Source organism: Dipodomys merriami, unplaced genomic scaffold, assembly GCF_024711535.1.
Source record: "Dipodomys merriami isolate MVZ:Mamm:240054 unplaced genomic scaffold, mDipMer1.0.p SCAF_5, whole genome shotgun sequence".
NCBI classification, from domain to species: domain Eukaryota; kingdom Metazoa; phylum Chordata; class Mammalia; order Rodentia; family Heteromyidae; genus Dipodomys; species Dipodomys merriami.
The window spans coordinates 27,046,552-27,071,668 of record NW_027206068.1 but is presented as its reverse complement, the minus strand read 5'-3'; the positions used below and the strand labels follow the sequence as shown (position 1 = coordinate 27,071,668).

Genomic DNA, 25,117 nt, shown 5'->3' with positions numbered 1-25,117 from the left:
AGTTTGAGACTTGAATGATGAGGTCCCTGTCCTCATGGAGTAGAAACTAGCCTGTTTATTCATAAACAGGTTTGGACCCCAGGCTTAGGCCCAGAGACTCAGACAAGTAGTACCATATAGCCCAGGGGCAGGTGTACACATTACACGTTGTGAGATACCAGTTGACAAATATTGACAGACTTCGGACAGGTCTGCTAAGAAAAAAAAAAAGAAAAGGTAAAACTCCTAGTGAGCCTCCCTTAGATCTCTTACTCTGTCCCCAACTTAGCTTTCCATGGTCCTATTTGTCCCAGTTTTACTCCTCACTGAACTCCTTGCCTAGCTTTGCCACACTTGGCATCCAATAGAGACAAAAACTTCAGAGCTGGAGGGCAGCATGTCAGGAAACTACATCCCCTGGGATGGCCACTCCTGGAACTCACAGGGACAACAGAGACAAAGGACGTGGGCTCTTGGTCAGGGCGAGTTCCCTGGAGTGGACCGCTGAGCTCTGCATAGATAACCATAGGTAAGGAGGCATGAGGCCAGGGGGCAGGAGAGGCAGGCTCATAGAGGCTCAACAATTAACCACTAAAGACCATAGACAGGCCTTCCTTTTCTTCCCAGTCCTGACCAACTGGTAGCCAAGACCCACTGATGATTTCCCACCCCGATTTACAATTTCTGTCTCAGTTAGAAAAGTGAGATGTATTCTCCTCTGAGATCTCACTCTGTAAAGTCACATTCCTCTGAACCCTGAAATAAAGCGCAGATACTAAACAACCACACAAAACTTACATGTGCTACACTGGGAATGACTAGCAGCGAAACACCATTCCCCCCCCTCCCCACCATAAAGGGACAGAACTTGGCCAACCTATATCCCTCTGTTAGCCTGGCCACTTGCAGTGTGCCCCTCTCCCACCAAAGCAGCCTGGCTTTGAGTCTCAGTCTCCTTGAAGACACTACCATCCAGACGCACAGCCTTCCACCCTGGTTTGGTTTTCTGTCTTTGTCTATTTGTCCTCTGGCCCCTACCAGTGTGTCTCTTTGCAATCAGTCTGTTGAAGTCCTGGGCAGACTTGCACTATCTTGGTATATGCTGATATATGTCCATATGTGCTCACTTTTAAAAGTGTTTGCTAGCCATGTATGTAGCAAAGCCAGAAGGAAAGCATGGTTGGGGGATTCTCTGTGGAACTATATATAGTCACAAGTGCACAGGGAATGCTTGTTTTTAATGTCCCACGCTATGGTCTGCTGTGGAATGAGGGCCGATATCATGGTGTGCTCCAGGGTCCAAGGTGGTATACATTAGGTTTCATCACAGATGATTAATACTAAGGAGGCTGGGCGTAGCAAAAACCTAAGGAATCTAAACCACTACCCAGACTCACCAAATGTAATAAATATAAATTATAAATGAAAGGAAGATTAAATCTGGCCATTTACTTACGGTTTGGAGCAAGAAAAGTAAGCTTTAACACTTTTTTCCCTCTCATCTCAGCATAGTAACCATGAACATAATTCATTAGCATTTTCAAAAGGCCTTATCGAATATTGACTTAATAAAGAGCCTATACACTTAATGCTACCTCCAGACAGCCCTGAAATGACATGCTCCTGAGCTGGGGCACCCACACAGTGAACACAGGTGAATAGATATAGCACTAGGGGACTAGAGTTTTTTTTTAAACATTTAGAATTATATACATGTGGGATTTATTTAGATTTGCAGAGGTGAAAAAAAGCCCCCCAACAGATGAATAGATTTAAGAAAAAAAAAAAGACTCAAATGTCAAGGTGTTGTCTTCCACTCCAATCCTGAAGTGATCATCATGCTTTTTTACAGCATTAGTTATACAGCCACAAGGATGAGCCAAATACCACCAAAGAAAAGACAGTAGGCAGAGGACTCAAATGAGCATACACTAACGTTCCATTCTTATTTTTATTCTCTGTCTCTGTCTCTCGGTCTCTGTTCCTCTCTCTTTCTCGTGGTACTGGGGCTTGAGCTCAGGGCCTGGGGGCTATCTCTTAGCTTTTTTGCTCCAGGCTGGCACTTCTAGCTTTGATAGTTAATTGGAGATAAGAGCCTGCTGGGCTGGCTTGGAGTCATGATCTTCAGATCTCAGCCTCCTGAGTAGCTAGGGTTATAGAAGTGAGCCACTAGGACCCCACCCCCTCTTTTTTCTTTTCTTACTTCTTACTTCTAGTCTTGATCTCCTGGGGATGTTATTTGTGAAGGAATCCTCTCACACTGGGGAGAAGGTGGGAGCAGGAAAGGTAGGAAGGGGAAATGTAGCTGGGGTAAGGACGATGTATTTGACAGGCAGACTCTCCGCCTGGGCTCAGGAGTTTTTACAATCTACTTGAAAGATTGGGTTCCTGCTTTTTTAGTATACAAGGTTAAGAGATTCCCAGCCCTGATGTTGACGATGCTCTAGGGTAGATCCAATTATTACAACATGTGCATTTAAAATTCTCAAAGCAAATTAATTTGAACTCCTTTTCATAGAATAGGAGGATATTATTCAAAACTTTTTTTTTCTTAGCTATCATCCTAAGTCTACACTTTTCTGAAAGATTTGATAACTGCATCTTGAAATTCCCGCACCATGGCATTCCCACATCTGAGGGCTGACTCCCATTGGGTGGCCTTCCTCTTCAGTTCTGGTCCTTCTCCCTTTCCCTCCTCCGCCCCTTTCTGACACTCCCTAAGCCCTGCTCCAGGCTGTGTGGACTGAAATCCCAGTTGGGCTGAGCAGGTTACCACAGTGAAGTTTGACAGGAAACTAGGATCGGATGGGGATGACCTATTACAATCCCTATGCTCTACCACTTCCTTCGCATGCCAGGCTGGTTGGGGCTGAGCACCATCTTGGACTCTGTGGTGTTTAGACCTCATTCAACCTTTCTGAAAAAACAGATCAAAACAAACAAACAAACAAAAAAACAGGCTCATTTTCCATCCATAAGAGAGCACCTGAGCCCGGGCAGGAGCTGGCCTCCGTGAGCAGGGCCAGGAAGTCCACTCTGACCTTGCTTCTCACCCATCACATGGCTCCACTGGAGTCAGATCTTAGTCCTTCTGTTTCTGGACAGAGGAAGGATCCCAGAGTTTTATGTCTTGCTCCTTTGGTGAGCCAGCAGGACAGATCAGTGATTATGCCCCCAGATCTACTGCCCGCATCCTCCTTCCCCTTCTCCTCCAACCCCCCCTCCCCCCACCCCTGCTGCCCCAGTCTCCCTACCACCACTGACTGCCTGGATATCCCTTGAAGGTCCAGCATGGATGGTGGTGAGACAGTATGTATGATCTACTTTATTACTCCCTACCCTTCCCAGCCTACAGGTACTGGGTCTTCACAGGACTGTGCCATATGTAGACCAACCAGGGGCTCATGATTCTTTCTGGGCAAACTGCATTGGTTCTAAGAAAACTGCTCTACTGACAAGATGGGACATTTGAGCCCAGGGCTGCCAAGGAAAGCCCTTGATCTGGGAGATGTGGCAAGAGGAGAGAGACCTATACTCCATCTTTAGATCAGCAACAGGCTTTGGGGCTGTTCTTACTGAGGGGATTCTAGGGCGATGGTGCTCTAAGCTCTCTTTAACCCACGTGAAAGTCTTCTGGGTCCCTGGCCCATTGCTGTGGTCAGTATAGGAGTTGAATGTGGTCCCCAAAGGTTCAGGTACTAGAAATGTGTGTCCAGTGTGGTGGTGAACTTTTCAGGGTTGGGGCCTAGCGTACTGCCCGGGGGGAATGATTGATGTTGGTTTCCAGGCGAGAGTTGTGTGTCCCATCTCTATGCTTTTCCACCAAACTGATATACCCAGAGGGCCCAACCTGAGCCTACACAGACAGCATGGGTCTGCTCAATCTTGGACTTTCAAACGCTAAAACTGTGAGCTGAAACCTCTTTTCTTTATAATGTACCCAGCCTCAGGTATTTTGTTATAGCTCAAAAAAAAAAAAAAAGAAAGAGCAAGTTACCAATAAACCCATTCTATACCACCGACTACCATGTGAAAACAAAGTACGTGGTGGCTTTTTTCCACCTAATCTGTCCTTTATCCCTCCCATCCCCCATGAATATCTAACTTTATCAATCATATTTCGAGTACTGGGGTAAAGATGAGTGTTCAAATAGCCAAAAAGTTTTCTTTATTTATCATATGTTTCTTACTCAAAGACAGTCAACCCAGGATATAATGTGGGACTTGTGTCCAGCTACTTACTCTCAAGGTCTATCTCCAAGCAGACTGGCTACATTAGGAGCTGTCAGAGAGGTGAGACTTGAGCCTTCACAGTGCAGAACTGACCACTCAAAACCATCAGCACCACAGAGTGGTGCGTGCATGAGTGTGTATGTGTGCAGCAGTGTGACAGCGGTGGAGTTCGTCAGAGAGAGAAGGCTCATCAAGATGTGGGACTGCTTTTGGGTGGGTTTCAGACCCCAGGTCTCTGTCTGCACACACCCTCTTATTCTGCCTGGAGCACAGGGAGTTAAAGACGAGCCCACCCTTGAAACGGAACCAATTATCCATGGCAATTTATTCAACAATGAAGGGTCCTAGGCCTTATTAAAATAGCTGTTGCGTGAGTTTTCTTATCCTCAGACGTTCACTTCTTCAGTTGTCAGCACCTGCTGGCAGCAGCTGGAGTAATCTCACCAATCTTGCCGTATGTGCAAATCAATTTGATTTGATTTCTCCCCTCCCCCCAAAGATAAAAATCAGTAAAGTGATTAAGTTGCAATTAAGGCATGTCACTGAAAGTAGACAACATGAAGGGGCTGGGAAAGGAATGACCATAAGGTCACGAGTGACTTCCGTCCACCAAAATTAATGATTTCCCCTTTCTCTACTGAATTTGACACTGGGTGGAGCAAAACCTGTCTGCAAGTCCCTCCTCCTTCTGTTTCCATCATGCTGTTCCAGGCATTCTGTTCATCTGTCATGTGTCCATGTATCCATCCATCCATCCGTCTATCCATCCATCCATCCATCACCCATCCACCACCCACCCATCTACCCATCCATCCACCACCATTCATCCACTATTCATTTATCCATCACCCATGCAAATACATGCTTAATGACAATGTAGGAGGCACTGGGAAAAATGACAAAGTATATTTATGTTTGATTTTACAGTTTTAAAAATGCCTTTATATACATAATTTCATGAAATTACCACTGTAACCCCATCAGAAGGCTGCTAGTGTCCCCATTTTACAGATGAGAAGACAGTCTCTAAGAGAATTTGTGATTTAAAATAGCACAGCCAGCAAGTGTCAGGGTCTGGACATGAATTCCGGTTTTTATCCCATTAAGAATTCATAATGGTACTCTCCTGGGTCAAGTATCATTTTTTTCTATCAGTCTTGCTGTTCTTAATTAAATGTCATGATATGATCGATACATATTTATTGAGACTGTGCTAGGCTCAGGGATGCAAAGACTGAGTCCCTGCCTTCACAGAGCTTGTGGCACAGTTAGGGAGACAGATATTAACCATGTGTTCACACCATAAATATTTGTTTTTAATACCTAAGGGAGAACTAATCTGGATATGAAAATTAGGGAAGTTTTCCAGGAGGAAGTAATTACGGAGATGCATTCTGAAAGATGAGTCAGAGTTAGCTTTGGGAAGAGAGGATGTAATAAAATCATAAAGAAAGGGAGGCAGGGAAAGCATGTGCAAAGGCCCTGTGGCAGGAAGACACAATGTGCTGAAATTCTGAAGGCCAGCTTGACTGGCATACAGAGTAAAAGGGGAGCTTGGCACAGGCAGTGGTCCAGAACACACACGACTTTGTAGCCATGATAATGATGTTGACTTTCATCGTAAGAGCAATGAGAGCCACAAGTCAAGAGAATGACATGATTAACTTTGATTTGGATTCTGACTCTGGTGTGCAGGATGGATTGTAGAGGAGCAAGAGTGGAAGCAGGGCAAAGAGCCGAAGGCTTTTGCAGTTGTCCCGGTGAGCAGTGATGGCAGCTTGGACCGGGGTGGTGGAGGTGAAAATGGAGAGGAGAACCCCACAGGTGCCCCGTGCTCTGCTCACGCCCCTGTCCTCACTCGACCCTGTCACCAGAGTGTGCTCACGAATTTGCTGTACGTGCGAGCGTGTCCACACTTCAGGGCTCTGCTGGAGTCTCCTCTTCCAGGAAAGCCTTCTCCAGACCATGCCAGTCCTGCGAGGTCTTCCGGAAGGCGTGCAAATCTTCTGCACTCCCCATGCTCACACCTGACGCTGATCTAGGGCTTGGCTGCTCTCCGCTCCACTCCAGGAGACGCTTGCATTTCTCTTGCTGTCTTGCTTTCTCCCTTTGGAAAGTAAATGCTTTGTTGGCATTTGCTGAATGGTATCAACAGGGCTCCTTTGGAAATTACATTTGTTAGTGATTACCATGCCAATTGCCTTTCCCCCCCTCACATTAAACACGGCTGCTTAAGTCTGTCTTCGTGATCTTGTTCTAGCGAAATGTCTGTCCCAGGGCTTATTCATTTATTTATTTTTTTCCTTCCATGATTTCCTCGAAACCCCTTTCCATATTTCTCCTAGTGGAAAGGAGTGTCAGGGGAAAGGAGTGGGGTGTGGGGTAGGGGCCGGAGTATAATTAAATGGGGGTTGTCTGCCTCTACCTTTTAATGGGCTATTTGATGAATCCTTTCCACAGGCGCCATTATTCATGCCTTGATGGAATCTCATTTTATAGCTCTTAATACATGGACCCAATTTATCCACATCACATTGTGTTCTAATACTTGTCATGCACGTTATTAGCTATCTCCTTCAGTGTAAAGCTATCAGCAAGTTTGATTAGCTCCGTCCCTGGGGATGATGGGGAGATAAGAGCAGACATAACGGCCACGGGCGGCCCTGCGCCAGCACCAGGCTGTCATACCCGTCGCCATGCCAGGAGCCAGGGAGGAGCTCTCTGTGGGGCCCAGCAGCTTTTGCCACACAGGCTGAACAGCTGTGCCCAGAAGGACCAAGCCACCCTCCCGAGTGGGGTCCCTGCCATGCTGCTCTCTGACACCCCTCTCTCCCACCGCCTTCCCTTTTTAAGAGTACAGCACCAGCTCCTCTCATTCAGGACTTCCTTTCTGCTGCCAGTCCCTGTTCTTGATCAGGACCTGGCAGGCAGAACAATCTAGAAGGAAATAAAGTGCTGCTGGTTGCTCTCTCCAATCCAGAGCTGGCTCTAATCAGCCACCCTTTCTTCCTCTCTGCAGCCATCTCTGAGCTATGGGACTCACAGGTGCACTCAGTCCCTTCCAAGAACGTCACGCGTAAGGTCGAAGGCGAGAAGGGGCTGGGTGACCCCAGGACGAAGGCCTCGAAGCCCATGACAGTTCCCAGTACCTCTTTCTATACCTAGCTACCTGTTTCTGGTCCCATGTGACCAAAGTCCCTTGGTCCTCCTTGACACCCAGGGCCTGTCGGCTGTCCTCATGGTTTCCCGAGCCTGGCCAGGCGGGAATGCAAGAGGCCCCCCGTTTGTGACATCCTGTCCTTTAAGATGTGCGGCCTCATTCCCACTGTGCGTGGGGCGGCATTCGCCTTGTGTGCCCCATGAGCAGAGGAGAGAAGAACAACAGGGCATCGCTTCTGAGGCCAGGCATTAAAGAGCAGAAGACTGCTTCCCTTTCTTTCCTGAGTTGCTGGCTCTGAGGAGATTCACTGTCATGTTAGAAGCAGAGGCCTGAGTCCTGAGAGTGAGGACTGAGCTACAGGGGCGAGCCGCCTTGGAAGTGGTTACCTCTACTACCATCCCTTATCTGATGGCTGACAGCGTGATTCCTGCCCAGGAGAGACTCAGAACCACACAGCTAAACAGCTCCCAGGCCTCTGACCCCGAGCCAACTGTGCAAGACAAAACCACATGTTGAGGTTGCTTGTTATGCAGCAACAGGTTACTCATACACATTCTCTAACGCAGGAAAGGACCCTCTTCAATTCCCTTTTTAGTCTCCATTTCATCTTTTCTCTCTGTTCAAGGAGCCTGAGTCCCTGTACTGCCCTCTACTGCCTCATCCAGTCCTCTCTCTCTCCTGTTCACACACCTTCTCAGGTCTCAAGGATTCTCCTGAGCAGAAGGGGTGGAGGGAGGAGCTCCCTAAGGTCTAGGTTTGGAATCCATTCAGAGTGACAACTGGCATCAGGAGGAGTTTTGCAGTAGGCAGCCTTCCTCAGGCCATCAAACTCCCATTTATTTCTGAATCCGGGGGCCCAAATAACATCAGCCAGGCCCACCGCTGAATGAAGAGCTTTGCAAACGTGTTCCCTTTGGTATCCTAGGTGCCTTTCCTGAAAAGGTCATATTGACTTTGCAGTTAAATGCACCTGCCGCTAGGTGTGGGATTCTAAACTAGATGGAAATGTCATCAGGCTCAAAGGCTGCAGGTGTGTTCTACCTGCCACCTCTGTAGTAGTGTCCTGCCAAGGCAAGTACCATTGTCATGCAGGCGACCTCTGACTCATGTTGCTCAGGTTATACAGGGAGCAAAGTGGAGATTTTTGATTTTGAAAAAAAAAAATCAAGTTGTTTTGCTATTTGGTCAAATTCCAGTCAAACCAAAATTAAGGCCAGTTCTATGGGCAAGTTCAGACAGGTACAGACATTGGTCTCTTGGGAGACTTGGCAAAGGCAAGAAAACCCTTAACTAACACTGAACTTCAAAGCAGTGGTTCTCAAAGCACCCAAACCCAGGCCAGCAGCAGCAGGCATGATATTCTTGGGTCTTGCAAATCTGCAGAATTAGAATCTGGAGTGGGGGGACCCCAGGATCTGTGCTTTCACAAACATTGAGGATTTAGGTGTCAGAATACAGGTGACTATCACTGAGCTTCAAGACCAAATATGTAGATTATTCACTCTCATTCAGAAGACACTGATTGAGTACCTACACTTTGCCAGTCACTATGAGCTGCAGGGCTGGGCAGGGATGACCAGAAGTCCCTTCCTCAAGGGCAAGTAAGTTGTGTAGGGGGGGTATGGGGGAGGGCAGTGCAGCCATTCTTTACAGGTAACTCCCTCCCCTCCCCCATGACCATGCTCAACATAGCAACCTTGAGAAGTTAACAAGTATGTGGGTATACAGGGGGTATAGCCTTAAAAATTGCATTCTCTCTCTCTCTCTCTCTCTCTTTTGCCAGTCCTGGGGCTTGAACTCAGGGCCTGGGCACTGTGCCTGTGAGCTTCTTTGGCTCAAGGCTAGTACTCTATCAACTTGAGCCACAGTGCCACTTCGGGCCTTTTCTGTATATGTGGTACTGAGGAATTGAACTCAGGGCTTTGTGCATGCTAGGCAAGCACTCTACCACTGAGCCACCTTCCCAAAAATGCATTATCTTTTAAGTAGTTTGGGGATGTAGCCTTTTAAGCTTACAATAATCATGTGATTCCACTAGAAACGAAAGGCAGGATCGCGTTAAAGTTTCACTTGGGCATGCGCTTATCTTTGTGTGTGTGTGTGGGGGGTGGGGGGGTCTTTAACTTAGGCTCTAGGCACTGTTCCTGAGCTCTTTTTGCTCAAGGCTAGCACTCTACCACTCTGAGCCACAGCACCACTTCCAGTTTTCTGGTGGTTAATTTCAGATATGAGTCTTATGGACTGTCCTGCCTGGGCTGGCTTTGAACTTCAGTAGCTAGGATTATAGGCATGAGCCATTGGTGTTTGGCTAATGCCTATCTTTTAATAGACCAATTCTTGTTATTTCCTCCCCTTCTAGGAAGTAGTTTTTCTTTTTTCTGTTCCTCTTCCTCCTCCTTCTCTCCTTTCTCCCTCCCTCCCTCCTTCCCTCCCTCCCTCCCTCCCTCCCTCCCTCCCTCTCTCTCTCTCTCTCTCTCTCTCTCTCTCTCTCTCTCTCTCTCTCTCTCTCTCTCTTCCTCTCCCTCCCTCCCCCCTGGTGCCAGTCCTGGGGCTTGAACTCAGGGCCTGGATGCTGTCCTTGAGCTCTACCACTTGAGCCACAGCTTCATTTTCAGTTTTTTTTTTTTTTTTTTGGTGTTAATTAGAGGAGATAAGACTCTCACAGACTTTCCTGCCCAGGCTGGCTTTGAACCGAGATCCTCAGATCTCAGCCTCCTGAGTAGCTAGGATTATAAGTATGAGCCATTGGTGCTTGTAGTTTTTCTTCTCTCTTTCTCTGTAAGTCTGTCTAAATAAGTCATGGCTACCAGTATGTTATGGCATGCTTCCTAAGGCTGGGCTCCAAGGTAGCTCTCCGGTTCCCTCTCCTCCCTCCCCTCTAGCTACAAAGTAGGTAACAGATATACAGTCTGCAGAAGAAGAGTAGAGGCTGCAAATCCCAACTGGGCTCCCAGGCAAATGACAGTCCTGTGCTGAGCTCTCAACCCCAGTCGATTTTTTTTTTTTCTGTTAATTCATTAAAACCACTGGAAAAACAGAAAAAAAATTTCCTTCCTCCTCTAAAAGGTTTCTCATAGGAAACCTTTGGCTAAAGATTGAATCAGGGCCTTTGATTTTAAAATTTAAAGTTTAAGTCAGACATGATGGCACATGGATATAATCCTAGCCCTGGAGAGGTTGTCAGGAGGACTGAAGAGTTCCCAGTTCAATCTCAAGCCTAGGTGTCACAGTAAAATTCAATAACTTCATTATTGTTATGTCTTATGGTCCCTGGCTTTCGTGGCCTGTGTTTAATGGCTCCTGCTATGAGAAGATTTGCTGCATTTCTCTTTTCTCAGTGTTTTCGAGGTAGTAAAGGCTCACTGTAATCCAATCGGGCAGCTGATTTTCCTTTAGTTGGGATGAACTGGAGTTGATCCAGCCAAACCATACCTTTGGGAATGTGGATCCCATTCAACCCAACAGCTTTGGTCTAGAGGATGTAACCAATGGCAACAGAAGAAATCACAGCTGGACCAGAAATGCACTCAGCCATTTGGACATGAGGCCTGCCTACGATAGCTGTGCTCCTTCCCCACATGGCTTCCCCTTCATGTACAGGGCTATCATTGACAGGTCACCTATGGTTTAGTAAGTAGACTGGTGGCCTTGGGAACAACCTAGTGTTTCTGCTTATGCACCACCATGAAATCTCAAGTCCACGTGGGCCATGAGGAAAAGTCTGTGGCATCTCTGAAGGCCTGTGAAGTGCATCTAAGCTGAGAGGAACTGAAGTGCATAATGAAGGATTTTAGAACAAAAAGCCCGACCCCTCTCTAATTTTTAAATCAGGGATGCTTGCTGGCTTTTGCTGAGATACTGATTTGATTAGTAGCATTCTACGACACTACAGACGTGAGATGTTGAGCTCACAAACGGATGATTCATTTCAAGATTTTGACACAAGAAACGCACCTATCAATGGCATACGGGAGGCTGGGAGATTCTGAGAAAACATTCCCTGCATCTAAATGGGACAAGCGATGAAGCAATTTGCTTATAGTTACAGTTCTGAAGCCAGGGACCACCCCACTGTGCTCTCTACCCTGGAGAAGTGACGGCGCGGCAGGAAACCGCTGGGATTAGATGCTCTTGCATTTGGACACCAAGATGCCGCCTCATTTATCTACCTGTGACAGGGGCAGTGCTGGAAGAGAATCAAAAGATGACAAATAGCTTCTGCTTTTAAAGGAGCTGTTCAGGCTGGGTGTGTACCCAGCGGGGACCAGCTTTTGTACCAGGAGCCAACGCTTCCCCTTTCCTGAGGCCACGGTTTGGCACGCACCAACCAGCAGATGACTGCTGTCTCTTTTCACCAATGGATTGCAAGACATGTGCTCTGCAAGGCTGAAATGCTGTCTTTGTGACGTGTGCAGCAGAGGGCAGAACCGCCCACACATGGCTGAGGGAGGATGGCGGATATGAAGCACAAGTTTCAGATGACAGGGAGCTTCCTCCAATCCAGGAAGACAGATACCAGGGGAATGATTTTTTGTGGGATTCAGAAGCAGAGTTAGATAGGGTGTCAGTCAATGACCCTGGGAGAGATTGACTTGTGTGACATATGTAGTCCCATATGTCCAGCATGCCGGGCCCCTAGAATGTTTTTGGGAACACAGAGTTGCCAACTTGTTGGACCTCTAAGTTCCCAGCTTCACTGGAAGCAGGAAGAAGACACATGGGTAATTTCAGCATGGCCTGCCTGAGCAAAAATTTAATCCTGTCGACCACATCTGCTCTGCAGCTGGTTGACAGTTGAGGATGCTTATTCTAGCCCTTGCTCCTTCTTCCCTACTAATGTGTCTTCTCTGCCGGCCCTCGCGCTTCTGGAGATAAGCTGTCCTTAAGCAATCTAGTCTATCTCCACTCTGCCATGCACGGAATCCACAAGGTCTCACCATACTCAGGTGCTTAGATGCCAAGCGTTCTTCTATGATGCAGTCCTCTTTCCTTACTCTATTCTCCTGGCTACTTCTACTAGATAGGTACTATTTACTATCTCCTTTTCTTTTTGTAGATGAGGAAACAGGCACAGAGCAATGGAAGGATTGGCTGAAGGTTGCAAGGGAGTGTCAGAGTCAAAAATCAAGCCTAAGGCAATATGGCTGCAGGGCTCAGTCCTTCTCAAATCTCTCGGCTACCTTGGCAACACAACATCCTTCAAACACAGTGGCTGATATCCATGTGGGCACTGGCTCACTCAGGCCCCATTCCTCCTGTTGCTTAACCTTCTAGAATCCAGTTGGCTGAAGTGTAGAGCAAACAGTGGGAATGAGAAGACAAGACACCTCTCTAACCCCCTATTTGTTGCTCAGTTCAAGCCGGATGGCTCAATGTTGTTCTGTGTTTGTGTTCAGGGTTCTACCTGAGAATGCCTCATAGATGGCGTCTGTTCTCCTCCTCAGTTGAGTACCTGGCCTCTCCTTTGGCACCTCCAGGCTCTGGCGATGCTCCTGCTGCCAGCGATTGATGTTCCCTGCCTAACCTCATTATACATTTCAGCTAAAAAAACGCCTATTTTCCACGTGGCAGCAAGGCATATTTATAGCACACACTGCATGCCAGGGCATTTTCACATTCATCACTCCTAAGAATAACCTTGGAGCACAATTGCCATACCCAGTCCACAAATGGACAAATGGGAATGGAAGGTCACACCGAGGACGCCCTCTCCCTGCAAATTGCCAGTCCAATCGTAAGGACTCCACAACTGCCAAATTGCCAGGTCTCTTGAGTTGCTTATATACAAGTCTCTCATTGAACTGCTTCCCTCCCCCCACCCCCATTTCCTGTTTAACAAACTTATCTGGGGGCCTGTGAAGGAGAGATGTCATGAAGTTCAAGGTGTATCTGTGTTTGTACGCTAGCTCTTAGAATCCTAAGGAGGAGCTCTGGGTTCTGAGGGTGGGGGTAGTAATATTTAGCTTTCTGCCAAAACCTATTCTCATTAGTAGGTTTATGTGCACGAAGCACACACCTAATGTTTGGTCTGCACCCTTCTCTCATCGCCTGTTGTAACTAATGAGCAAGCCGAATGGGTTTATCCTCATGTAGAACACAACCAACTGCCTCCAGCACCTGCTGAAAGGACCTTAACTTCTGTTCTAATAGAATCTGGTTAGCCAGGAAATGAAAGGGTGGTTCAGAACCCAGGGCAGACTGAATGATCTTCCTTCAGACTCAAAATCCTCAGAGTGCTTTTTAAATAGTTATTACAGAGGGCTTGGATTTCCTGTGAAGGAGACAGGAGAAAGGGAGGGGTAAAGGGAGGGGATATATTCGTTGTACAAAGGACTGGAATTACAAACTGCAAATGGAAAACTTTCATAAAGGTACACTGGCCTCCTGTAGCAGACACAGTGTTTTTTAGCGGCTGGGCATTTTCTCGTTAGGTCTCTGTTCATGGAATAGGCACTGGGAAGAGAGTCAGGAGTTGTGAGTTCAAGTCCTAGTTCTGCTGCTAGTCATTGTGTGACCTAGGCTGCTAAATTTATTTCTCTGGGCTTTCAAATCTTCAAAGCTACTCACTAGTGAGTCACAATGAGCAAGTAAGATATGTGGAAATGTTAGGGACTCCTAAAGATAGAGAACCGACCTGAAAGGTGGCTGGCTGTAAGGACAGAAGCCTCCTGAAGTGGTTCTGGGGGGAATTCCTTTTCAATGGAGAAACATTGATGAGAGGTGGCACGGGGGAGTGTGAGACCGTGGAAGAAGAGTTTCTGTCCCAGCACCAAGATGGACAGAGCGCCCCCTATGGACGCTTTTGTTTATGTTTGTCCTGGAGTCGTTGCCCCATACCCAGTGTGATGTTCACAGTGGGTGCTCATCACACCAGCCCAACTAGAGTGCCAAAAAAAGCCTCCAGTCCCTCTGGTGTAGAGCTTATTGGTGGAATGGAATCGAGGCTCTGAGGGAATTTCTGGAAATCTGAGTGTCAGGGAGACCAGCTGACACATACCTAAAGAACCCAGATAAGATGGTCAATGCCACCTAAATGTCCCATTTGAATGTGCATTTTTGCCACCTCGCATGGGTAGAGAATAAAGCATCTGAACTAAGAGAAGTCTGGCATATGGGTTTCAGATTCCTCAAGAGTAGATCTTACAGCCTGGACCTTTTCACCCTCTCCCCAGATTCTTTTTGCCCCATTAATTCCCATTTTTCCTCAATGACATCATCTCACCATGAGGAATCCAATAGAATCACACCTCTTTCAGTTTTCCTGCATCAGATTATCGCCTCTCAGATATTTCCCTGATTCCTGCCAGTGGTTTCCTGCCACCAGCTAAATCTCCCTGACAGCTCGTGACATTCCGTGTAAAACTGCAGCCTTTAGCAGGACTTGCACTTGGGATTGTCGCCTGGGCTTTGTGCAACCTTCACCAGAAACACATGTGCACTGCAGCACCACTGCTCGGTTCAGATCTGGCTGGTGGCGGGAAGTGACAGTTTGGGCTGGGGAGGAGATGCTATCTGTGGGGATTTCCCCTTTAAAAATGCACAGGCAGAGCCTGCCGGAGCCATTCAATATTCATAAATGGAACTCGGAGATGGTGTTCCTGTTCCGCCAAGAGCAATAGCTATTTATCATGGCAAATGTCTGAAAGAGTTGTACGTACAATGCTTTGCTTGGTGCTGTAAATTATGGTATACAGAAGATTAAACTTAAGCCTAATGCTACCCTTGAGCTTCAACAGCTGAGGCCTATAAATGGCTACCCGTTAAGAGGAGAGAATCGCTTTCCCGGTTACTATTTAAAAGTGTATCTCTATTAAAAGCTCGTCTTAAACATAAATGACTAGGAAGCCCGACCCGGCCTCAGGCAGGCTCTTCGTCACAGTGCTGACTCACTGAGCCACGTCTGAATGACACAGGGAAAGAAAGACCCAAGACTTGACCTCAGGAGGGAAGGCAGTAGACTGGAGGCAGAGGACTCCACAGAGTGCTGAGTAAACGCTCAATTTCAGCCAGTGGGACCTGGTCTAGCAAGAGGACAGAGAGGACTAAATAAAAAAGTTCCAGATCCTGAGCTCCAACCACAGCAGAGAGAATGTTTCTTCTGTCCTGGGAATGACCAAGGAGCCTTGCTAACGCCCTAGTTTTCCAAGTTGGACAGTATTCTCCGAGCACCTGTGCACTCACATAGCCCAGGGGAGGTGTGAGAATACAGAGCCCCCTGAATGATGATTTGCCTTCTCATAAGATCTCCAACTGATCTACATGTACAGCCAAGCATGAGAACCGAGGAACAGGAAAGCAGGTATTGGCAGTGGAAAGGAGGCCTGTGATGGTCCCGTGGACATTATGACAAATCCGATTGTGAAACTAGGCTTCTAATGGTGATCCATAGGACTCAAAATTCAGCTATGTCTAATCCTACTTTAGAACACTTTGGAAGGAACTTGAGATATGGAGTTTTATGAGATGAGAGTAAATATATCATTATGACCTTGAGAGATGGCCCAAAGCACCTCAGGGTGTAAAACAGAATTAGAAAAATGTTCATGCCTGCAAAATTAACCCAGGGGCCTCTATTCCTATACTGAGTTAGTAAGCTGAGAATGCATTACCTGTGCTATGATTTCAATTCTTTGTTGTAATTAAGTGGGTAAAGTATGCAAAGGTCTTTGGGTTGTTTGTGGAGATAGAGATCATCCATAGTGGTTTTATTTTTAAACTGTAATCTTTGTTAGAAAAATTTTGCATGATAAATGTAGCAGTAATCACTGAATAATAGATGGAATTTTAAAAATAAAATGTATTGTGGCAGGGCTGGGAAGGTGGCTCAGTGGTAGAGCGCTTGCCTTGCATGCCTAAGGCCCTGGGTTCGATTCCTTAGCAACACATAAGCAAAAAGAAAAAAGCCGGAAGTGGAGCTGTGGCTCAAGTGGTAAAGCGCTAGCCTTGAGCTGAAGAGCTGAGGGACAGCGCCCAGGCCCAGAGTTCAGGCCCCACAACCGGAACCAAAAAAAAAAAAATGTATTGTGGCCAAGGAAACAAAGGGAAAAATAAAGAGAGGGTAAAAAAGAAAGTTTTGCTAACTTAATGGAAGGCACCAAAGGAGAATATAAAAAGCAAGGCAAACAATTGGGCACTGGTGGCTCATGCCTGTACCTAAGAGGCCCATATCTGAGGATCATAGTTCAAAGTCAGCCTGGACAGGAAAACTCACGAGACTTTTATCTTCAATAAACTACCAAAAAGCCAGAAGTGGAACCACTGTGGCTCAAGTGGTAGGGTGCTAATCTCGAGGGACAGGGCCAAAGCCCTAAGTGCCAGCTCTAGGACCAGCATAAAGAAAAAAAAAGTGAGGTAAACAGAAATACAAATTAAAGCCAGAAATAAGTCCCAATGTATCTAGTCATCACAATAACTATAAATGGATGAAACTCACCTATTAAAAGTTTGGATTTTTAAAGGCCAGATATAGCTGGACACTGGTGGCTCACACCTGTAATCCTAGCTACTCAGGAAGCTGAGATCTGAGGATCATGGTTCAAAGTCTGTCCAGGCAGGAAAGTCCATATGAGACTCTTATCTTGAATTAACCACCAGAAAACAGGAAGTAGGGGAGGAGGGGGAGTGTAGTTGTGGAGGTGGGAGGGAAGGGATGGTAGGGAAAAAACAAAGGAGGAGGCAACAATACTTGATAAGAAATGTACTCAATTACCTTGTTCAAGTAACTGTAACCCCTCTGTACAGGATTTTCACAGGAAGTGGCTGTGGCTCAAAACTCTAGCCTTGAACAAAAAAGCTCAGGGATAGTACCTAGGCCATGAGTTCAAGCCCTACTACTGACAAAAAAAAAAAAAATTGCTGGATGCTGGTGGCTCACATCAGGAGTCTGAGATCTGAGGACTACAATTTGAAACCAGCCCAGGCAGGAAAGTCCATGAGACTCTTATCTCCAATTAATCTCCAGAAAACCATAAGTAGAGCTGTGGGTTCAAAGTGGCAGAGCACTAGCCTTGAGCAAAAGAGCTCAGGGACAGTGCTCAGGCCCTCAATACCCATACCCATACTGTCTTACACCCACCCCACCAGAAAAAAGAAAAGCCAGATATATACTGCTTATAAGAGAGATACCTAAAACAAAACGATACTGAAAATGTTGGAGATAAAAGACTGAAAAGAGATAAGTGAGCCAAATATGTATTGATCAAAAGACAATTAGAAAGCAATGTCCATCAGATAAAATCGAACCTAAGGTAGGGCACTCATTCATAGTTATCACCACCAAAAAGACATGACTTTTAAGCACTCAATTACACAGTATTAAAAATTATAAAACAAGCCATCAGAGATTGACATCCTACAAAAATCACAGACTTAATACTCCTTTATCAGAAATTAGAGTGAGCAGATAAAAAACTGAGGATATACAAAATGTGAACAAAATAATAAGTATAGATCCCTGGACGCAAATTTGGCAACCATAGAAGAGAAATTTACAAAAGCTGACAATACATTAATTAATCACAAAGAAGTATTATAAGTTACAAAATGGATAACTTTTATCTAACATTCTCTGGGCACCATAAATGGAACTAACAATCAAAAATAAAGAAGTAGTGAGGTCAATCCTTTACCAACCTTTACAACTAAACTAAAATCACATTGTCTAAATTACCACTTGGCAGTGGTGTGATTTTATTCTGCGTGGTCTAGTTGCTATGGGACCATGTTAATTTACATGACATTTATCATGAGTATCATAAGAAACAGGAAACTCTTCAGACCATTATAGCTTCATTATTTTGTACTTCGACCTAAACTCTAGCCCAAATGGAGGGTGAAGTACCTGACAACCAGAAAAATAGAAGAGATGCATGAGTTAATGATAACCTCTTCCTACACTACTAGTGGCTGTTCTTGATGTACTCCTTAGCCCATGCCCTGTTCTTCTACATGATACTCATCTCTCCTGGCTTGCCAGTGTTCCTTGCATGAACAGACTGTCCCTAAAAGTGCCTCTGGCACCTGGGAAAGGTGCTACTTAATTGATAGGGCATCTTACAATTAATAGCCTCCTGGAATCAAGAAAATGTTATAGTTATCAGTGTGCATGGGATCTTTTGTTTGCTCTTTCACAGGACCAAGAACCTTTTCTTTTCTTTTTATTTTATTTTATTTCTTTTGTCAGTCATGGGCTTGAACTCTGGGCCTGAGCGCTGTCCCTCAGCTCTTCAGCTCAAGGCGAGTGCTCTACCACTTAAGCTACAGTGCCACTTCCAATTTTCTAGTGGTTTACTTTCCTGCCTGGGCTAGCTTTGAACCATGATCCTCAGATCTCAGCCTCCTGAGTAGCTAGGATTACAGACGTGAGCCACCGGCACCTGGCTTTTTTCTTTTCTTTTCTTTTCTTTCTTTATTTTGTTAGTTCTGTTAACTTGAGAACTGAGCACTGTCCCTGAGCTTCTTTTGCTCATGGTTAGCACTCTACCACTTGAGCCACAGCACGACTTGTGATCTTTTCTGGGTAGTTTACTGGAATGGGAGTCTCATAGACTTTCCTGCCTGGGCTGGCTTGGAGCAATGATCCTCAGATCTCAGCCGCTTGAGGATTATAGGCATGATGAGCCATGAGTGCCAGCTATCTAAGAACATTTTTTATTTTGGTGCTGGTACTAGGGTTTGAACTCAGGACCTCAAGCTTTTGTTTGGCTTTTTTACTCACAGCTCGCACTCTGCCATTTAAATTTCTTAAAGAGTGAGGAAGGCTGCCTGGGCGTTACATGGGAAAAATACAGTTTCAGATATCTTGGAGAAGAGAGCACTCCCTCAAGATTTCCCCATCCCTAAACCAAAACCAGATGTATGGCTCCTCTTCCACCTGTGCTATTGTAAAATGAATTAAATATTAAAAAAGAAAATCCAAGACTTGGGGTAAAGCTCTTACCAAGCATGCATGAGGCCTTGGCTTGAATTCCTAGCACTGTTGAAGAAAAAGAAAGAAAAAAAAGAAAAACTCAAATAACTTAAAAAAACGAATGGAATCTGGGATCATGTTAATATTGATCAAATGACACTGATGACAGGTCTGTGAGTCTGGTGGACAAGCAGGGGTGGGGAAAGAAGTAGAAAAATAAGACTGAGAACCAAAGCTTGTGCACTGGACACCCACAGAGGTCAACACAGGCCCTCAGTTTCTTGGCTCCTAACATTTTCAGAGCAAGGCAGTACTCAGGGTATCTCCAGGCTTCCACACTGGTCTCCCAGCTCTTCTCTGCAATACTGTAATCACCATCACCTTCTTTGAAGAGCAGATGAGATAAAGTTTGGCAGTGGAGGCTAAAAATCCCAAGCCCTAGGGACTCACATAGTAAGTATCCAAATATGATTGGGACAGCCAGGCTGAGAAACAGGTATTTTTTATTGTAAAGATACTGTATAGAGGGGTTACAGTTACATGAGCAAGGTAATGAATCCATTTTCTATTGAGCATTGTTAAACCTTCCTCTATATTTCCCCTAACATTTTTATTTTAATAATTAATTATAATAAAGCTACTTTCCGGCCCCTACCTCCTCCGATGCACTGGTAAACTCTATGTGGGTGGAATCAACGCTAGGATGACGGAGCTGAGAGCAAGCATGTCACTACCTCATGGATCAGTTAGGGTCATCGTCAAGGCAACCATAGTATATTGATGGGTACGCTGGAGTGCTCCCTGGTTAAGAAGGCCTGTGTAAGAAGGTACTGGTTTCAAAACCACAAAACCAGGCTTCTTTCAGAAAACCACCTCTCTGGAAAATGCTCAGGAATTTGAAGAAATAATTCAGGGAAGTAAAAGGTAAGTTATCTGTGATGACAATAACAAGAGTTTGCCGACAACCGAACCTTTGAGAGAACTCTGCCACTCCAAGGTTTGTAAAACAAAGAGCTCAGATGATTCCTCTGGAAAAATTTGTGAGTCATTGCTTGGGAAGTGGGACTGATCAGTGAAACTGCTGATTTCCTCTTTCATCATTTATTCCCCCTCCCACCCAATTTTCATCCCCCCTGCCTCTCCCCCCCATCCCCCCCGCGGCCCTATTTATTTCACACATGTCTTCTATATAGCACTCAGTGCTACATTCAACTGACACCAGTTTTCAGAAGTGCCTGGCTTTGTAAAGAGCAACACAAAGGTCCTGAACAACTGCAATCTCTGCTACTGCCTCCATCCAGAAGGCCCTTCATGGTGAGCTGCCACATCCATTTAGCAGCACCTTCTTCCTGAGGGAAAGTGAAGGAAAGCCTGCCACAGGAACCACATGATGGAAGCAGGCACTCAGAAACATCTTCCAAAACCAGAGTACTCCTGAGGCAAGCCTGCACACGCTGGCTGGTACACAACTGTCAGAGGTAGCACTCAGTGACCTTGGCCAAGGGAATCTGTGAGGCAGAGGAGGGGCCAGCAGTGAGATCTCTGTCATGAAGGCTCCCAGTACTTATGGCTAGGAGATAGAGCTCTTTCCACAGCCACATTCTCTCCAACTGTTGGAAAAGATCTTTGTTTTTCTGCTCAGACACCAGATCAAGGATGGGGCTTGTGTCTGCAGCCATATTACCAGGACTGAAAATTGCATTACTATTGTTGTTGTTGTCTGGTGGCAGTAGATGGATCTGGAGAAAAACCATGCGACTCCAATGTGAAATGGATACGCTTTTGGTTTTGACTCCAACACTGCTTGGCACTTTAAAATTCTAATGACTGATGTGCGGCTCTGGGAGGTACCTTGGCTCCATTTCCCAAAGATGTGTGTACACCAAACTCTTGCTCTCTGTGTCTGGATTTACTCTTCCAGAGAAAGGACACTGTTTTGGAAAATGCTGCCGGACTCTTTGCTGAGAATGGGGACAGTTCCAAATGACTTTTGGAATGAGCGCTATGGCTGTGGTGACATTCTTCCCTGGGATTTAAGTAAAGCCATGTCTGTTTCCCTCATTCCCCTGGGTTGAGATGGGCTCTGAGGAATGCAACAGGACAGGAGCGGCTTGTACAGGGTAAGGCGGTGCCACGGATGAGTCAGAAATCAGGGGGTCATGGTACAGTGAGATGCTCCAGAAATCAGCTGTGCTCTAGGATCAAAGCATCCAGCCCACTCTCCCTGAGGAAGGGTGTCAGCCTGCATGGACCTTCCCCACTGTAACAAAACAGCCAGAGCTTCCAAATGAATGTACTTTTTTGCATGTGGCTGTTGGCTTATTCACAACTGGCAAGCCAATTTTCCTTCCTTGCTGGCTTCTTCCTTTCTTCCTTCCAAGTTATTTATTTTTCCTTTGAATTATATTTTTGTTACCTTTAAGTAGTTGTACAAAGGAGTTGCTACTCAACAAAGCATTTTATGAATACAATGAATCTTGAGCGATGTCAGCCCTTTCATCAAGATTCATTAAAAATATTTATATGGAACATCAAGCAAGCCTTTTAGAGATCCAGTACTGACTGTGTTAATTCATGTAATTCAGTGGTAAACACAACAGAATTCCTGGCACCTCGAAACTCTTCATCTGCCTGTGTGTATGTGCTTATTTGTGGGTGTACGTATGTGTAGGGGATGGAGAAGTCACCATGAATGGCAGCACTGGAGAAGTAGAAGGTGCTAAGGAATATTTGAACTTGGTGAAGTCTTTTTCCTTCTGCCTGTTTGTCTCAAACACATGTAGGTGTTGATGGTAAGTCAACATGTGCTCTATGCTGGGCCTTACAGATGTACAGGCATGGGCCCAGCCCCCAGCGGCTCTGTGTTGTGTAGGTAACTCCACGGCCCTGTCACCGCTGCTATGGGACTCAAGGAGGCAGGTGGTAGAGCTGCTAGCTGACAATTTGGTTGGATAGCAGCTGAGCTCAGCACAAACGCAGATCAAACACATATGGCACTACTAGGCTAAAAAGAAGTTGGTTTGGTGATGTAAAAATGGAGTCTGCTTGGGCTGGTAGAGGAATGCTTGCCTAGTGTGCATAAGGCCTTTGGATCCCCACCACTGCAAGTAGAGGCGATGTTTCTTTCCTGACATACAACGAACTGATGATTGGATCATTTTACTGTGTGGCGTAAGTAATAGAGCACTTGCTTAGCAAGTCAAGGCCTTGAGAATTCAAACGCAAGTACTGTGGGAAAAGAAATCCTAAAAATGAAGTTACTTGCACTTTGAAAAAAAGAATCCCAAACAACTAAAATGGTTATTGTCAAAATCAACTTCAGGTGGCCTGTCTATCGGCCTCTTCCCTTTTCTTCTGTCACCAACATCTGGCATTGGACATGGCTGATGAAACTTTCTTCTTTTCCCTTCCATGTTGACAGTCTTGGCTACTTTTCCTGATAGATCAGCGACCGCTGCCCTTAAAGCTAAGTAACTGTTGTCTCCTTCTTTTTCCAATCCAATCCAATATAGAAGCAAACCAGTCAGTCATCATGTTTCCAAAAGAGATCTCAAGTTGATCTTTCCACCTTCACAGATGAAGATACTAGCCCCACTAAGTTTCCTCTGCTATTTGGCAACCAGAATGAACTACAACCCCTCTGCCCCCCACTCACGTCAGCTTATATTTTTCCCTTACTTAACACCTTCCAGGGCTGTCCCACACGATCCAGAGTAAGTCCCAGTCTCCAGACTATGACCTGCCAGATGGTCTGTGTCCTTGCCATGGCTCTGAAGCCCTCAAGCATGTTCTGTCTGTTTTTACTCTTCCTTTGTTTTCTTTTTGGAGAGCCTCTTGTGCTCATAAACTTCAAGAAGTCTGTCTTACTGTATGTGTAGCACAACAATGCCTGGTACATAGTAGGTATGCAATTAATCTTTTTCAAACAAATGAATCAAAACTATGAGGCAGATAATCTACCAAATTTAGCAATCAAGAAATAGGCCTTAGAAAGTGATGCTGTAGCTCAAAGTGGTAGAGCATTAGCCTTGAGTTGAAGAGCTGAGGGACTCCAGGCCAAGAGTTCAAGCCGCATGACCGATAAAAAATAAAACAAAAACAAAAACAAAGAAATAGGCTTTGGGTTGAATGGGCACAGTAGCATACGTCTGCAATTCTAGCTACTTGGGAGGCAGAGATCAGGGGACTGGGGTTTGAGGAAAACCTGAGGAGTTGGTGAGACCCTATTTCAACCAATAATTCTTGACAGAAGGTACCTGCTTATCATCCAAGCTATATGGGAAGTATAAATGGAAGGATCAAGGTCCAGACTGGCATGGGCAAAAAAAAAAAAGAGACCTTGTCTGAAAATGGCTAAAAAGAGGTGGGGGGTATGGTTCAAGAGGTAGAGCACCTACCTACAGAGTGGGAGACTGGGTTCAAACCTCAGTACAGCCAAAGATAAAAAATAGGCTTTCATGAAATTATAAGTAGAAATGAATCTTCCAATTAAATAGAGATTCAATAATTTTAAGATTATGGAGATCTTATTAATCTATTTCCAAATACGAGCCAAACTATTACATCTGCTTTACATTTATCTGCATTTTTTTTTTTTAACTCAACTCAGAGAAATACCAAAATGGGAATTTTGTTGAACATGAAGGAAATTATCTATATTGTTTCTGGGTTTCATGAGCCAGCTTGTTTGCTGGAGATAAACCACTAAAGAGAATGAATGGGAGATGTATAGTACCCACATAACCTCTTCTATCAACTTCTCTCTTTTACTTTGGATGCTTAAAGGTCTATTTCAAATGCTGCAGTCAGGACCCTAAAACACACTCACAATTGTTGAGTTATTCCTCTTTTCCTCAAGATTATGTCCAAGTCCTTTGCCCACTCAAATAGGCAGACAAGATCACTGCCATGGGTTAGAAAGCACCTGCCATTTCCCCTACATCCACTATGCAAGGGATGAAGACAACCAACATCAAAGTTGTGTGTGTGCTGTGGGTGACAGTGGTGCGGACACTCTAGGGTTTAGGGTGGAATCCTGGTTCAGCTACTTACCCTGGTTTTCAACAAGTCTAGTAAATGCTGTTGGGTGTGGATAGCAAACCAGCTGCCCTTAGAATGGGGACAGGACTACATGAGCTATGGAAAGGCTTTGTGCACAGAACGTACTCAGGAGTATACTAATTGTGTTGGTACTCATCCACCCTTCATAAGTGGGGTTAAAAGAAAAGCCAGGGTTTAGGGCTAGGTCAGAAAGTCATATTCTCAACTTAGTATTACTAATTTGAATACTAGCAAGTTCAAAATATCAAAACCCAAAGTGGAGAAAAACAGAGGTATACTTTATTGTAAATTAAATTGTTAACTCTTGATCTAATGTATTAATTTTGTTAACCATTTGTTAATTGGCTCTTCACTTTCTTCCTTCAAAATGTCTTTCAGTTTAATATAGGGATTTCTTTAAGAAATTGTGAGACTGTGGAAAGATGGAAGAAAAAACAATAAATAGCAGACCTTGTATCTGACCATAAGAACCACAAAATATCTATCAGCCCCAGGAGCTAATTCTGGATTTGGGGATATATATATATATATTTTAAATGCCAGTAGTAGAACTTGAACTTATGGCCTATTCCTTAGCTTTTTTGCTCAGGGTTGGTGGTCTACCACTTAAGCCATAGCTCCACTTGTGGTTTTTGGCGGTTAATTGGAGATAAGAGTCTCACAGACTTTTCTGCCAGTGCTGGCTTTGAACTGTGATCCTCAGATTTCTGCCTCCAGAGTAGGTAGGATTACAGACTGGAGCACAGCCAAATTCAAGTTTTTAAAACTCCTAACAA

The 25,117-nt window shown here is 45.2% G+C and overlaps 1 protein-coding gene across 9 annotated transcripts in view; it reads right to left on the bottom strand.

Moving 5' to 3' along the window:
- Atxn7l1 (ataxin 7 like 1) overlaps positions 1–25,117 on the bottom strand; it is a 251,899-nt gene that overhangs the window by 135,431 nt on the left and 91,351 nt on the right. Inside the window, exon 4 of one of the 9 annotated variants that reach the window (XM_069996270.1) lies at positions 5,103–6,319. The exons of the other annotated variants lie outside the window; for them this stretch is intronic. Within the exon in view, the coding sequence (XP_069852371.1) occupies positions 6,234–6,319 (86 nt within the window). The 3' untranslated portion in view covers positions 5,103–6,233. Of the gene's footprint in view, positions 1–5,102; positions 6,320–25,117 lie in introns of those variants that run through there. 9 annotated transcript variants of the gene reach the window in all.